Genomic DNA, 16,477 nt, shown 5'->3' with positions numbered 1-16,477 from the left:
GAACCAGGTATTATACACGATTTGGTTACCGTCCATCCTAACCAAAGTGTATATTATGTTATGATAATCTCAAGTCAAGTTTTTCATCTAACGGTGATTATTGATTGATTAATTCCAAAGCCACCTTAGCTTAAATCCACAACAACCTTGATCTTGAAAGTCTATATAAGGAGAACCTCAAACAACTGGGGTCTTTGAATCCCTGACACTATTCTTGTGTGTCCTAGTTGTAAACTGGATTCGTCCTCTCCTTTAAACTCTTTTAGGGTTTAGAGACTAAAAGAGTTCACCTAGGGATTTGTGAAGCCAGGTCCAACTATCTTTATCTTAATAATTCATGTATCCTGATCTTGATAGATATAATTCACAAAGTTTCTTCGTCTCAGACTTTGTGATTCCACAAGTTTATACTTGTGAGGTGAACAATAGTCTAGGCCGCTCTTCGGGAGTCATAAGACCGAATTTTGAGGTTTCCTAGATTTTATCTATTGTAATCGGTTGCTTACCTCACCTTGATCTTTGATCAGAACAGAAATCACATACAATCTTATCTGTGCGAGGAATATTGGTTTAAAGTCTTCAATTTAGTTGAAGCAACTCTTAGGATGTAAATGACGTCACCTAAGGGAATCAATTACGCGGAGTCCTGCTGGGATTCAAGAAGCGTAAGGAGCGCGAATGTAACTGAATTGTCGTGACGATTTAATTTGATCTCTACCACATTCCAGTCCGAAGTTCTGATAGTAGGTTAGAGTGTGTAGCGGATTAATACAATTTTGTGTTCAAATATGGATTAGGTCCCGTGGTTTTTATGCATTTGCGGTTTCCTTTTTAACAAAATTTCTGGTGTATGTGTGATTTCTTTTCCGCATTATATTTTTTATCTTTATAATTGAAATATCACAGGTTGTACGTAAAATAAATTCAAGTAGATAAGTCCATCACAATTTTTGGATACGACTTGATTGAGTCTTGGATATTGATATTTGGAATCATCAAAGTACTCTCACAGAATAATTAGGTTCACGGACTTGTCTTTGTAACATTCTAATTGTGAGAAAAACAGATATAAACTCTCCATATCTTTCCTGATTGAGATTCATTAAGTTGAACTCTCGGAATTATATTTGAGTTTAGTCCATACAGTTTTCCTAAGAAAAAGTTGGTGGCGTATTTTGGTACCCCCACATTTTCATACCTCCCACTCATTCGGATCTCAGATATCTAGGGTACGCGCGTGATGGGTATGCGTACCTACCTTCTGTCAAGAATTTCGGTAGTTCCGAGAACTCTCTTTCAACAATTTGAAACATTTACAATCGCCAAAGATATGAAATATCATTTCTTGGGCAATTTCCAAATGATTAACTTGAGACAAATTAAAATAGGTTTTGAACAATAAATTGTTCTTGACTAAGATTGTAAAGGATATATAACATCCATTGCTTGATCAAATTTCGAGAGATTTATCAAGACAAGATTAACTCGGAAAATATAAAATCTACTAAAATCATATGACATAGCTAGAGGTGGCAACGGGCCGGGTTAGGGTCAACCCGTGGCGGGTTAGAGGGTTCCGGGTTGGTACTAAACAACCCTAACCCAGCTCGTTTACTGCTACGGGTTCTATATTGTCAACCCTAAACCATAGCGGGTTACCCGCGGGTTGACGGGTCGGACCAAGGATATTAGGTGGAACTAGTTTTGCGTATTTTAAAGGATGAAAAAAATAAGGCAGTACAGGAGGTTCGAACCTCGTACCTACAGCTCATGTATACATACTCACATTCTGGTCTCTAATTATTGCTATTATACAATTATATCTATAGATTTTCTACCGATAACTTTTTAATCCCTGGAAATATTCGTCACCTCGTCTTTTTCCTTTCTTACTTTTGTTCTATCTCCATTACTATCTGTTGAAGACCAGCACGAACATGCCATCTCTTTCGTTCTTTTTTTCTTTGAATCGATCGTCATCAATGCTTTCTCTTCTTCTTTAATTGATCGTCATCAACGACCTTGCTCACTGTGATCTCAAAGTTATATATTTTTTTCTATTGATATTATTATTGTGGTGGTGTTGATAAATAATCAATAGATCAATTTTTTTAGATTTGTTTTGTTTTTTACTGATTAGGTTTGTATAATATGTGAACTAACTGAAGAATCGAGATTATCATCAAGGATTTGTTTGTTAAATGTATATGTGAATGTCAGAAGTTTCTTTGTTTTAGTCTTTTAGATCCAAACTAATTGTTAGGGTTTCAGTATATTTGATTGTAAATTTCTAACTACAGTTAGTATTGAAGCCTTTAAAGAGAGAATTCAAATGAAACCTTGATGATGTTCATGATTTGTAAATTAATGGGGAAATCAGTGGTATATTTTACCCCAGAATCCTAGACACCACAATCTAAAAGAAAATTACGGGTTTGGCGGGTCCAACCCATTTATCAGCGGGTCCTAAAATGATCAACCCTAACCCGGCTTGTTTAGGTAACGAGTTAAGACGGGCCGGGTTTACGCAGGTCGGGTTAGGATTGAACCGCGGGTTTCGACCCTAACTGCCAGGTCTAGACATAGCTCATAAAGATTGAATGGTAAATATAATGAGTAAATAGGATGGTTCAATCTTCACATGCCTCTTGGTCGATGATTTCTCCAAATGTCTTCGTTTGATCTTCAGTCTACAATCTTCGAGGGTTATTTAGCAAGTTCTGATACCAAACTACATACTCTAATCCTAGTATGAGATTTGACTTTAATAGACTAGAAATCAAAATATGTATAGTTTTTTGCATCTAACATTCACAACAAGCTTGAAATAGCAAAACTTGTGAGTTCGACCAAGCAATCTCTAACAATCTCCACGTTTGTCAATTCTAGTGACAAAACAATCAATATGTATGAATTCAAAAATAAATAACCTTTCAGCTTAAAATTCATCGTGGTTGATTTTCTTGGTTCTTTAACATCATCTTGAATGTTATTCAAGTTTTTCTTTGATTCTGTATCTGATCGTTTCAACACCTTTGGTATTGAAGATCCGTAACGATGACAACTTATGAGAATACTCGTCTAGAGATTTTTTAGAATAACAAAATCACTCAACTTAATGGTTGTCATGTCGATACGTAGTATTGTTATCTTCATCAAAGGATGGTGCTGGGGTGATGGTTGTGGTGATTTTTTTGTGGTGTGGTTGGTTTTAGCTCTAGTGGTGGTGCTAGTTTATAAGACAAATATGAGAATCCAAAAGTTTCCAAATTTTTTGTATGCCTTCGATTGAGATTTGTTGAAAAGAATAATGTATATATTTTGAAAAAGCGGGGGTCTAACAACCTCACCCAATAATTCTCTTAGAAATCTCTATGGAATAACTCCAATATACTTTCAAGAGAATCAACTAGACAGTCAGACTCAATCTTAAGAAAAAGTATATCAAAGAGTTATATCTCAATTTCTCAATTCAATCCGCAATCAAACAAATAGGAATTTGCGAGCCTGATTGAATATAAGAGAAATAACTTGAACGGTACCAAAGACCAATGTTCAAGGATCAATGAATTTCAATCAACAACCAAAGGTTGGATTTACCAATTGATCGATTCAATGCACAACCTGTGATATTTCAATTATATAACAAAATATAATACGGAAAAGAAATAACACAGATACCAGAAGTTTTGTTAACGAGGATACCGAAAATGCAGAAAAACCCCAGGACCTAGTCAATATTTTAACACCATACTGTATTAAGACGCTACAAACACTAGCCTACTACCAATGAACTTCGGACTGGAATGTAGTTGAGGCCTAATCAATCTCACACTGATCAAGGTACAGTTGCGCTCCTTATGTCTCTGAACCCCAGCAGGATTCTACGCACTTGATTCCCTTAGCTGATCTCAACCATAACTAAGAATTGCTACGATCCAAAGTCGAAGACTTGATAAACAAATCTGTATCACACAGAAAAGTCCATTGAATAGATAAATCTGTCTCCCACAGAAATACCTACGAGTTTTTGTTCCGTCTTTTGATAAATGATGGTGAACATGAACCAATTGATAAACCAGACTTATATTCCTGAAGAACAGCCTAGTATTATCAATCACCTTACAATAATCTTAATCGATTAACGAAACAAGATATTGTGGAATCACAAACGATGAGACGAAGGTGTTTGTGAATATTTTTCAATCTTGCCTATCGGAGATAAAATCTCGAGCAAATCTTAAAGAAGATAGTACTCAATCACGATAGAAAACATCAAGAACACGCAACTATAGTGAAAATAGTTGGGTCTGGCTTCACAATTCCAATGAAGTCTTTAAGTCGTTAACCTACAAGGTTTCGTGAAAAACCTAAGGTTAAAGGAGAATCGACTCTAGATTATGCAGCTAGTATCACACATGAGGTATGGGGATTAGGTTTCCCAGTTGCTAGAGTTCCATTTATAGATTTCAAATCAGGGTTTGCAATACCTTGGTAACAAAGCATTCAATATTCACCGTTAGATGAAAACCTGATTAGATTCAAGCTAATATCTTTCAACCGTTAGATCGAACTTAGCTTGTTATACACAAATGAAATGTATCTTCATTTAGGTTTGAGTAACCGTACCTAAACGTGTACACTTAGTCGGTTCAACAATAGTTAACCAATGGTTAGCCATATGAGCACTTTCATATTAACCTTATTTGTCTTTACTATAACTAGTTCAAATGACTCAAATGAAACTAGTTAGAGAGTTGTTCAATTGCTTAGATCTCATAGAAGTATACAAGACACAATTGAAGCAAAATCGATTATGATTCACTCGAATCAATTCATGAACATCATAGCCACGGTTTGCAAAAGATTGCATCATTTATTATATAAATGTTTTAGTTCATGAACAAACCGATTTTAGAAAATAACCTACTTAAGTATGCAAACGGGTACACATACCTAAGTAGCTGGACTGAGTTTGGTTACGCCAGTACGCATACGAGTACGCATACCAATTCACACTTCCAAACTCCAGCAGAAATTCACTGACCCCAAACTTCCGCCAGTACGCGTACGGGTACGCATACCTTAGTTCCAGACTTCCAACAACCAACTAGTATGCATACTTAGGTTCCCAGTTTTGGATTTTACACAAATGTGAATACACACTATGTTTATATCCAAACATGGTTACTTGTTTTAAACTTTCATTTCAATCATTGAAACTTTCTTAGAGGATGACAATAGTTGTTATCCACAAACTATTAGCATCAAAGCGATTTTTAAGTTATTGAAATAATCAATATGACTTTCGTCAAGAATAAAGATAAACTTTCTTAAAGCGAAAGCTTACCAACACATATTTCGAGAAATAGATAAGTGAGTTAAACTCAGCTCGAAATAGCAAATGTGTGTAATTGAAGTCTATATAGCAATACGATTTTTCTCTCAAATAGGAGATATAATAGATAGACTTTTGAGTGATAGATAAGTTCAAGTCTCCAAATATCTTTTGTTGATGAAGTTACACAAGTTCCTTTGAGTAGTTCTTCTTCTTCATTCGATGAACACCGTGGAGTCTAAAGCTCAACTACACTTACCATCCTAATCCGTGACATAACTACAACTAGACTAGAAATCAAGACTTATAGTTTTGGAAACTGAACTTGACAAACAAGCTTGAGAGAGCAATGCTTACAAGTTCGACCGAGCAGTGCTCTAACATATTTCGCCTGATAATATCCATAAGATTCCATAAAAATTTAGGGGCTTTAACAATATGTATAAATCAAAATAAGTTGGATACCTCATATTTTTGTGGAATTTATTATTGATAAAATTGAATATATATGAATTTAAGGAATTCAAATAAACTTGAATTGAATACCATGAAACTTTTGGGAGTCTTTTTTTTTTATACTTATAACTACTCTATTGAAAGACCGGGCATTGTTGTCTTCTTTATATAATGGAATTGAAAGATTTGTGGAGTTTATAAGAATAAAGAACCCAAATTGAATATATGGAAAATTAATGAACCAAACAAATTTCAATTGAATACTATATCAAAAATAAAATTAACCAACACGGAATGTCCTAGTTGACCAGGGGTCAGAACTCTCAAGGTATATGTTAGAGGCTCGAATACCGTGTCGTTCGTATCAAAAAAAGAAAAAAAAAAGATTACTATGGAATTTTTGGGAATCTAAATTATCCATATAATTCATAATTCAAAATACCCCTCTGCTGTATGATGTCATCTCTGGCTCTTTGGTGGATAACAATGTTTCCCCTAGATAACTATTCTTCCCTTGTCTGTTTCTTTAATTTTTTTTATTTAGAAAGTCACTTTATTATCGATTTTCACTTTACTTATCCAACTTACTTAAAAATCACAAATGTCCATTTAATTTCCAACACATTTATGATCGGGTAGGTTTTCAAAAACTTCATCCAAAATTGATTAGGATTAGGTGATACATCATCCATAAGTGGCTACGAAAAAAATAATATTTCCTAACCGATTTTGTAAAATAAAATTTTACAAAAAGAATTAAGTTACAAATTTATTTACGAAAGAATATTACAATACAGCTGAATCTCTTTCAGTATTTCAGTAACATGAAAATCGACAATGTCGAAATATTATTTCCTCCTTGATTTCGACAGTATTCTTCATGTCTAAAGAATATCATCCACAATCAACTAGTTTTTCTTTAATTTCTCAGCTGATTGCGTGGAATTAGTTGAGATATTTACTCGCCATAACTAATCCTGAAATAAAAAAATTTATATAATCGTAAATGGGTATCTGCAGCAATAAATTCTTCTTATGGCTCATTTGCCTCATCATAATTTTCATTTTGAGTTTTTGTAAAGTCATCTATGATCCAAAAATAAAAACCACTCGTTACAATCTACAAAGTCATGCACCATGGTTGAGCCTTTCGCCTCACTATAGATTAATAGCTAAGCGTAATGAGAATGAAGGCACACCCCACAATGGAGAAGGGGCATCTCTTATCTTCACTATACGAAAACTCACTTAACTACGTGGAAACTTAGTTTCCATGCAAATAGTGCAAAATAGAAATCAAGTTTTCGCTTATTGTTTGTTACATCCGATATTCTAGATGTAAGAGAAATGTAGGAAATTCCTAAAATTTAATGTGTTAAAATATTTTGATAAGTTTCCGTCCAAAATTATATCAATGTCTCATCGTTAGCTTAAGGGTGGAACAAACCCGATCAATTTTTTTGAAACCAAACAACATCGGCACATTCAAACAAGCGAAGGACCATAATAATTGGGTTTCGGTTTCGTTAAAATTATGATATAGCGCAGCGAATTCACCGACCATAATGCTCGACATTTTAAAAGGCTACTTCATCATATAGTTTTACTTTGTCATATCTTGCGGCCCTCTCGGAGTTCTTACGGAAAATAATAATCCCTCCATTTGAACATGCTTCAACCGCAATTCAGAAAAAAATTAAGCTGCCAAATCTTGGTGCATATACAAAAAAAAGTCCTACTCGTTTGCCATGACGCATGACGGTCTCTCAGTTCGTTACATATACTTTTCCATCACTAGACGAAAAGGCAAAATGGCACTTAACCACTCAACGCATGACGGTCATTCCTCCAAATAATTCCACGGCCATACATGTATAACAAATTAACAATCTCTAAAATATGAAAAATGCAACAAGTGCTGTTTTTTCCCACATAAAAATTTCACTTCAATTTTTTAGACCTCCAAAACTACTCTCTTCCCCCGAAATGCCAATTGATGAGGAGGACCTATGAAAGGACTAAGGACCACAAACCCATGAATTGACCGACTTACACCATCAGTCAGAACTGACACTATACTCTCAGACCTTTAAATCGAGTACATCGGTAATGCGCTAGGAGTAGTAGTAAAGAATGTAGCTGGGGAAAGGACTTGCAGCACTTAACCACTCAACCTCAGTAAATGATGTTCTGAACTATTTTTGACTCCGAAGGATTCTACTGTGATACAATCTCCAATCTTAACATGGACATTGAATTGCTTCTGCATACCTGCAAGATTAGCACAGATTAGGTAATCATTTCCACATAAAAATTTCATTTCCAGAACACCAAAATCATTTCATACCCAGATTGGCAGATTGATTATCATTTTTCACCCAACATTTTTTTTTCCCAATACCAAACTTCTGCTCTAAACTTCAACAATCAATGGCCAACATACAAAGGGTTGTTGAGGATGAAGTAGATACAGAACCAGAAATGGATTCAGAACTAGATGATGCACAAGTAGAAGAAGAAACAGAGGAGGGAGAGGAAAAAGAAACAGAGGAGGGGGAAGAAGAAGATATAACAAAACTTCTTGAACCATTCAGTAAAGAACAGCTGGTTGGTATAATTCTTTCAGTGTCGACACAAAACAGAGAAATCATTCAAGAAATTCGTAGAAGAGCTGATCAAGATCCATCTCATTGTACGTTGTTTGTTCATGGATTAGATTGGGAAACAACAGCAGATCAACTCAACGGGATTTTCTCAACTTATGGTGATATCATGCAATGTAGAATTGTTGCTGATAGAAACACAGGGAAATCTAAAGGGTATGGTTTTATACTATACAAGCATCGAAAATCTGTTTTGAAAGCTTTGAAAGAGCCTTCAAAAAAGATCGGTAATCGAACGGCGATTTGCCGCTTAGCTACAAATCAACAACAGCAGAGGAAAATATTTGTAGGTAATGTAGATTCTCAGATTTCGATTATGAGACTACACTCGTTTTTTTCCAAGTATGGGGAAATCGAAGAAGGTCCTTTGGGGTCTGATATGAATACCGGGAGATTTAAAGGGTTTGCGTTGTTTATATATAAAACTGTTGATGGAGCAAGAAGGGCTTTGGAAGAACCAATTAAGCGGCTTGATGGATGTATATTGTATTGTCAAATGGCTACTGATCAAAGGCAAAAAATTGGTTCTGCTGGAGGTGGTGGTTTTAGTCCATATGCTGGTGTTAATGCTCAAAATGGGGTTGCACAGCCTTATGGTCAGGGGATTAATCTCGGTGCTGCTGCTCAACCGTATGGCCAAGGGATTCTCGGTGGTGCTGCGCAGCATTACGGTCAGGGGATTCTCAGTGGTGTTGACCGACCTTATGGTCAGGGAATTCTCCGCGGAGGTGTGCAACTTTACGGTCAGGGGATTCTCGGTGGTGCAGCGCAACCTTATGGCCAAGGAACTCAAAATGTTGAAGCTCTGTTAGCTGCCTCTGGGGATGGTCCTGCTAAGAGACGTGGTTCAGGTTAAGAAACTCGGTTTGTTTATCATGTTTGTTGTGTGTATGCTGTTTCTTTTAACCATTGTTGTTTGATCATGTTGTCCGCTGCAATCTTTACTTTGTTATTTTTCTTTAGAAATCCGAACGTAGTTACTCATATTGCTCAAGGTTGCTATAGATCATGCTTTGTTCTACCAAATGAGTTTCACAAAAGATTATTGTTGTCTTTATGCCGTGCACAACACGAAATGGACTTTGTTTGATACTGGAGAATTATAATTTCAAACGGTTCACTTCAACCAGTGTTCCATTAGTATGACCGAAGACCAAATGCATCTAACTATCCGACTTCTATGTAAACAGATTCAGAAGAAGTAGAAAGGAAGCATTAAAAAAACATCTTGAACCATTTAGTAAAGAGCAATTGATTGATATTATTTGTTTAGAAAAATCATTGATGATGTTCATAAGCTGGCCGATCAAAATGCTCTCTTTGTTATGAGGTTAGGTTGTTCATGCTAAACCTGCTTCTCTTATTAGGTTAGGTTGTTCATGCCTATAAGCTCCCATTTTTGTTTATATAAATAAAATGCTCCCTGAAACAAACTTCAAATCGGCAAAAGAAGTTGTTCTCCCCATCAGGTATGTTTCGGTTATATTAACTTTTCTCTGAACTTCAAAAAATGTTTTGGTTAACTTCAGTAACATTGATCGATCCATACCACTACTATATTAGCCTTACAGAAACCATTTTATGTGACATCAAACTCTGTATTCAGAATTACTTTGTGGCCTCTATCAAAACAAACAAGTTCTTTGACTAGCATTTACTTCCTCTTCGGGTTTTATTGAAGCCGTTAAGTAAATGCTAGTGGAGGAACTTGTGTGTTTTGGTAGAGGAATCCAGCTGATGCATCCTTATTTTTCCGGTTCAATTAATCAGACACCAGGAGGAGGATCAATATCTACAACTCTACAAGCATCCAAAAAAGCACCAATTTCCGGAATCTGTTTAGTTATTAACCTCCCCGAATACATGAAGGTGCTTTTATGAATGCCTGTAGAATATACCGAAGAGGATATTAATCCTCTGAATACATGAATCTGAAAAGTAAAGATGCATCACTTGGATTCCTTGATATACCAAAAACACACAAGTTGTTCCACTAGCATTAATTTACTTGACGGCTTCCATGAAACTCGAAGAGGAAGTTTTGTTTTGATAGAGGCCGCAAAGAAATTCTGAATACAGACTTTGATAAGTATTCTCAGTGGTGCTGCTCAACCTTGTAGTACAAGGAGCGAAACATGTTCAAGTTAGGGGTGCCAACGAGTCCAATCGGATCCGGGTATCATAATATCCGGAACCGGCTATTTTATTCGGTTCCGAGTCCGGTTCCAAAAAATGTTGGACCCGGAACCGGACCCTATAATATTATCGGTTCTTACAGCTAAAATAGTTTTGCGTTAACGTTTTCATTAAAAATGTTTCTGCAATATCATTTGTTAGACCTAATTTAGTCGTATACTTACACAAGCTACACCTGTCCGTGCACAAAACTTCACACAAACAAAAATATATGATCCCATTTAAGTTATTTTCTAATACAGCGAATTTCAAAATAGAAATTATAAGATTAGGAATCTTGGATTGCTACATGGTGTTCTTCTTCCACTACCAACACATTAGAATTGGATGCATACAGTGATCATTTTTTCGTACAAATCAAGCAAACTTAGTATAGACCAGTCTCGCTTATCAATTACTGACCACCAAATATGCAGTATCTAATAGACGAATCACAATTGATTTAGATCTTGTTGTATTCCACGATAATGGTATAACAAATGAAAATTGGAAATGGATGACTATATATATATAACATAAGCTTGATCTAATGTAAATGAAGATAGATTGTTGTCCATAGCCTACTGCATCTGTTCTAATTGATCCTTTTTGCTTCATTGTGTAATGGAGCAGAAGATGTGGCACTAAGGGACGAAGAATAAGAGTTAATATATACTTAAACTTTGTAACCCTAAAATTTTGACAGGATTAGTAACCATAATATAAGCTATATTTACTCTTTACCGGGTACTCGATATCCGACGGGTATACCCGATAAGGACTCGATATTAATCGGTTCTTTAACGGGTCTACCCGGCGGATAGTAAAGTCACTGACGGTTCCAATATTAGGATCCGGAACCGGATCCGGAAGACCCGGTTTCAGTTCGGTTTCGGGTAATCGGGTACCTATTAGCAGCCCTAGTGTTAGCTATATACTTGCTTCTGCTGGACTGAATCCATCTGCTTTAAGCGTAATGAACCTTCCGTTCCCAAGATTTAGTCTAGCTTCTTTGTCACCTACAACTTCCCAAGAATAAATTATGGGAGCTTTTGGAATGGGGAACCCAATTTGTCGGAATCCACGAAGCAATCATCCAAATATTTCACACAAGATTGCACCCTCTGGGGATGGTCCTGCTAAGGGACCTGGTTTGGCTTATTATCTTCTGAAACTTGTATGGTTATCCTGTTTAACCATTGTTCTCTGGTCATGTTGTTTGCTATTCAGTGTATACATTTTGGTTTTAGCTTTAGAATCCAGAAGTAGTTACTCATGTCGCTTTAAACAATTAGGACAGGATATTAGTAATAATAGTAACAGTAACATTGAAATGTCACAGTAACTCTTAGCTGGCATTCTCTTAGCTGGCTTTAACCATTCCCATCTATACACGTGTACTGCTCTCATAGGCTAAACATACACCTATCACACACCGCCACTCTAGAAGAATAAATATCTTCAGTTACTCTCGTTGTTGTAAGATTCTTCTTTGTAATTTCAGTTCTGCAACTGTATTTCCATTAATGAAATTCATTCATTTCTTTAGATCTACTATGGTATCATACTGAGAAAGGTTATTCTTTCTCAGGTTTTTCGATCTTTCTCTTCCGATTCATCTCTGATTCCTGTATGATTCAAGAATTTCCTGCATCTTCATCTCTTCCAATGGAAAATCCTACCTCCAACTCCATTACTAGGGTTTCACTTCATCAACTTCACAGTTTTGTTTCGTTAAAACTTACAGATTCCAATTTTCTCATCTGGAAAAATCTTGTTCTTGTTGTTATTCGAAAATTTAAATTGATGAAATTTCTTGATGGTTCTTCTCCTTGTCCTCCTCAATTCACCAATGCTCGTAATGAAATGAATGGAATTGAGAGTTCTCTTTACACAGATTGGATCGATGAAGATGCTACAATTCTCATGTGGCTACATTCAACTATTTCTGATACAATCATCGCCTACTTTGCTGGATCTCAAACCTCTCATCAACTATGGATCAGCATTGAAGAAAGATTTGCAAGATCTTCTTCAACTCATATAATTCAACTCAGAACAAAGCTCTTGGCCCTAAAACAAGGTGACAAATCGATTCCTGCTTTAATTAGTGAAATCAAATCACTTTCTGATCAACTTGCTGCCGCCGGTGAGGTTATCTCTGATAAATAATTAGTTGTAGTCACTTTATCTGCTCTCAACTCAGATCACATACCATTTGTAACTTCTATGCGTCATCATTATCCTCCTATCACTAGTTTGGAGCTTCATAATAACCTTCTAAGTGAAGAATCAATTATTAATGATAGAAACAAATCACTGCTTACTGAATCATCAAATAGAGTTTTTACTATTGAATCATCACATCAAGTGTTTGCTGCTACTAATCAGCCATATTTCCAACCTTCTGGACGTGGATATGGTGGACGTTATGGTTTTGGTCGTGGTGGTGGAAGATTTTTTAACTTTTACCCAGGTAATACTTCAAGTGGTTCTTCTACAACATCCTTACTAGGCAAAGGTCCTTCAATTGGTTCTTCTACATCAACTGCAGTTCGACCTCCACCAAGTTTTCAATCTCCTACAAATCCATCTTTGTTTTGTCAAATCTGTGGCAAACAAGGTCACACTTCTTTGGGGTGCAGCAACAGACTCAACTTTGCTTATCAAAGCTATCATACACCTCAGCATTTTAGTGATATGTTAGCCTCTGCAAACATTCCAAGCAACAATACATGGTATGCAGATACAGGAGCAAACAATCACATTACTGCAGATGAATCTGAGCTTCATGCTGCAACTACGTATGAGGGTATTGAGGAGATTCAAGCTTCCAATGAAAAAGTATGAGTATTACTCACACAGGTTTTTCTTTCAAATCCGCTCCAAATCACACTTTTAAGCTTAATAATGTCCTTCTGGTACCAAAGGCCACACATAATCTTCTATCAGTCCACAAGTTTACTTCAGATAATCATTGTTCCATAACCTTTGATTCTTCTGGCTTTATTGTGAAGGACTTATTCACTAGGAAGACACTTTTGCAAGGCCCTCACAATAATGGACTTTATCCTCTGCAGTTTACACATCACTCTACCATGAATAAACCACTCTCTGGTGTTCCAATTACTTCCACGATATTTGGCACAAGAGACTTGCTCATTTATCTTATCAAACTATGAAGCTTGTTTGCAGTACTTTAAACATACCAAATGTACTCAAATCTCTTATATTCTGCCGTGATTGTCAGTTAGGAAGGAGCCACAAATTACCATTCACATTGTCCACTCATTGCAGTACCAAACCTTTGGAGTTATTGCATTTTGATTTGTGGGGTCCTAGTCCTGTAACATCCATCTCTGGATACAAATATTATGTCAATATAATAGATGATTTTCTAAATTTTGAAAAGTCAGATTTTAGAAAAGTATTCTATCAGTTCAAAACTTAGGTACAGAAGCATCTTCAACATCATATTCTTACAGTGAGAACTGATGGTGGTGGGGAATTCTTGCACAATGAACTTACCTCTTTTCTTGCCAATTGTGGTATAAATCATGAATTTTCATGTCCTCATATACCTGAGCAGAATGGAATGGCTGAATCCAAGCACATGCATTTTGGTGGATATAGGCAGAACATATCTCATTCAGTCAGGACTTTCAGATAAATTTTGGGTGGAAGCTTTCTCTGCAGCCAATTACACCATCAACAGACTACCTACAAGGTCCATTGGTTTTAAATCTTTTTATGAGGTATTGTTTCACAAAGTACCAGATTATAATTTTTTAAGAGCCTTTGGCTGTCTTTGCTTCCCTTGGATGAAACCCTATACTACTCACAAAGTTCAACCAAGAAGCATATCTTGCATCTTTATTGGGTATAGCCACTCTCATAAAGGCTATAGATGTCTTGATGTCAAAACTGGCAAAGTTTATGTCTCAAGACGTGTCACTTTTCAAGAAGCCAATTTTCCACTAAAATCTATGGACTCCTCAACATCTACTGCTTCAGCTGGCTCTAAGATCTACAGTTCTCCTAAAGATACTTCTTCTGCATCTACAATGCTTGACTCAACTGCTTCTCCTACTGAACTTCCACTGAGTGATTCTGCTACTGCTGATACTACACCTACATTGTGTCCTTCTACTGCATCCGTACCACCATTGTCATCTCCAGCAATATTGAGCTCTGCAGAATCTGACACTAATACTCATACTATGACCACAAGGGCTAAAGCAGGTATCTTTAAACCCAAAGTTTACTCAACTAAATACTATTTATCTGCTTCACTACAAGCTCAAAGGTTGATAGTACCAACTTGTGTTAGTCAAGCTAAAAAATCTCCTCCTTGGAGACACTCTCTTCCTGATGAATATAATGCATTACAGTTAGCTGGTACATGGTCTAAAGTTCCTCCACATCCATCTCAGAATATTGTAGGGTGCAAATGGGTTTTTAGGATCAAACAAACCCAGATGGTACAATTGCTAAACATAAATCCAGATTAGTGGCTAAGGGGTTTCATCAACAAGAAGGAATTGATTATACATACACATTTAGCCCTGTAGCTAAACCAACAACCATTAGAGTTATTTTATCTCTTGCAGTAAATTTTAATTGGTCTATTACCCAACTGGATGCGAGCAATACATTTATGCATGGTGACTTAGCTGAGGAAGTCTACATGCAACAGCCTTCTGGATTTATTAATGAAGAGCATCCAGATTATGTCTGTAAACCTCATAAGTCCATCTATGGCCTCAAACAGGCACCCAGAGCCTGGTATGAGAAACTGATGACTGTTTTACTCTCTTATGGCTTCAAACTATCTGCAGCTGACTCTTCCTTATTTGTGCAAAAGAATGGCACTAGAATAACTATCATTCTTATATATGTGGTTGATATTCTCATCACTGGGAATTCTCAAGATTACTGCAAGGAGCTTATTCTTCAACTTCAACAACACTTTCCTCTCAAAGACATGGGAGAGCTACACTATTTTCTTGGTATGGAAGCAAAAAGAAATGCTAATGGTATGTTTCTCTCTCAAACAAAGTATGCTCTTGATTTGCTTGATAAATTTGACATGGGAGGTTCCAAGACTTGTGCTTCTCCAGTTCCACTCCACAACAAACTTACAGCTCACTCAGGTACACCTTTGTCAGATCCTACAACTTATAGATCTCTTGTTGGTGCACTGCAATACTTGACCTGGACTATGCCAGAAATTAGCTATGCTGTTAACCAGGTCTGCCAGCATATGCAATCTCCAACTTCTGATCATCTCATTGCTGCCAAGAGAATATTGCGCTACATCAAAGGCACTATTGACTATGGCATTCTGTTCAGTAAAGGATTAACGGCTGTTCATGGGTTTAGTGATGCTGACCGAGATGGTGATCCTTACTCTAGAAGAAGCACAGGAGGGTATTGCATTTTCTTTGGCTCAAATCCTATTTCTTGGTCTAGCAAACGTCAACCTATTGTTGCTAGATCTTCCACTGAAGCAGAATTTCGCATTTTAGCTAACTCAGCAGCTGAGGTTCTCTGGATTTGCAACCTTCTCAAAGATCTTCACATCTTCCTACCAACAACTCCATCTTTTCTTTGTGACAACATCAGAGCCATATCTTATTCATCCAATCATGTTTTTCACTCTAGGATGAAACATCTAGCTGTTGATTTTCACTTTGTCAGGGAATTATCTCAGGCCAAAGAACTGCAGATTGCATAATATCTACCATCGATCACGTGGCCGACATTTTCACTAAAGGATTTGCAGGTCCTCGCTTTGCACAAATTTCCCGATTGGAACATCTTGGCTTGGTTCTGATACTCGTGG

The 16,477-nt window shown here is 36.5% G+C and overlaps 1 protein-coding gene across 1 annotated transcript; it reads left to right on the top strand.

Annotated features, from left to right (window-relative positions):
- Positions 1-8,224: 8,224 nt before the first annotated feature.
- Positions 8,225-9,313, top strand: LOC113274024 (UBP1-associated protein 2A-like). The gene has a single exon (XM_026523586.1). It carries the CDS (start codon positions 8,225-8,227, stop codon positions 9,311-9,313), a length of 1,089 nt encoding a protein of 362 aa, XP_026379371.1.
- The last annotated feature ends 7,164 nt before the right edge of the window (positions 9,314-16,477 follow it).

The sequence above is a fragment of the Papaver somniferum genome, chromosome 1 (assembly GCF_003573695.1).
Source record: "Papaver somniferum cultivar HN1 chromosome 1, ASM357369v1, whole genome shotgun sequence".
NCBI lineage: Eukaryota > Viridiplantae > Streptophyta > Magnoliopsida > Ranunculales > Papaveraceae > Papaver > Papaver somniferum.
The sequence above is the reverse complement of the archived record's forward strand: the minus strand, read 5'-3'. Positions and strand labels throughout refer to the sequence as shown.

Coding starts and splice junctions, on each gene's coding strand:
- LOC113274024 (XM_026523586.1), top strand. CDS start 8,225: ATGGCCAACATACAAAGGGTTGTTGAGGATGAAGTAGATACAGAACCA.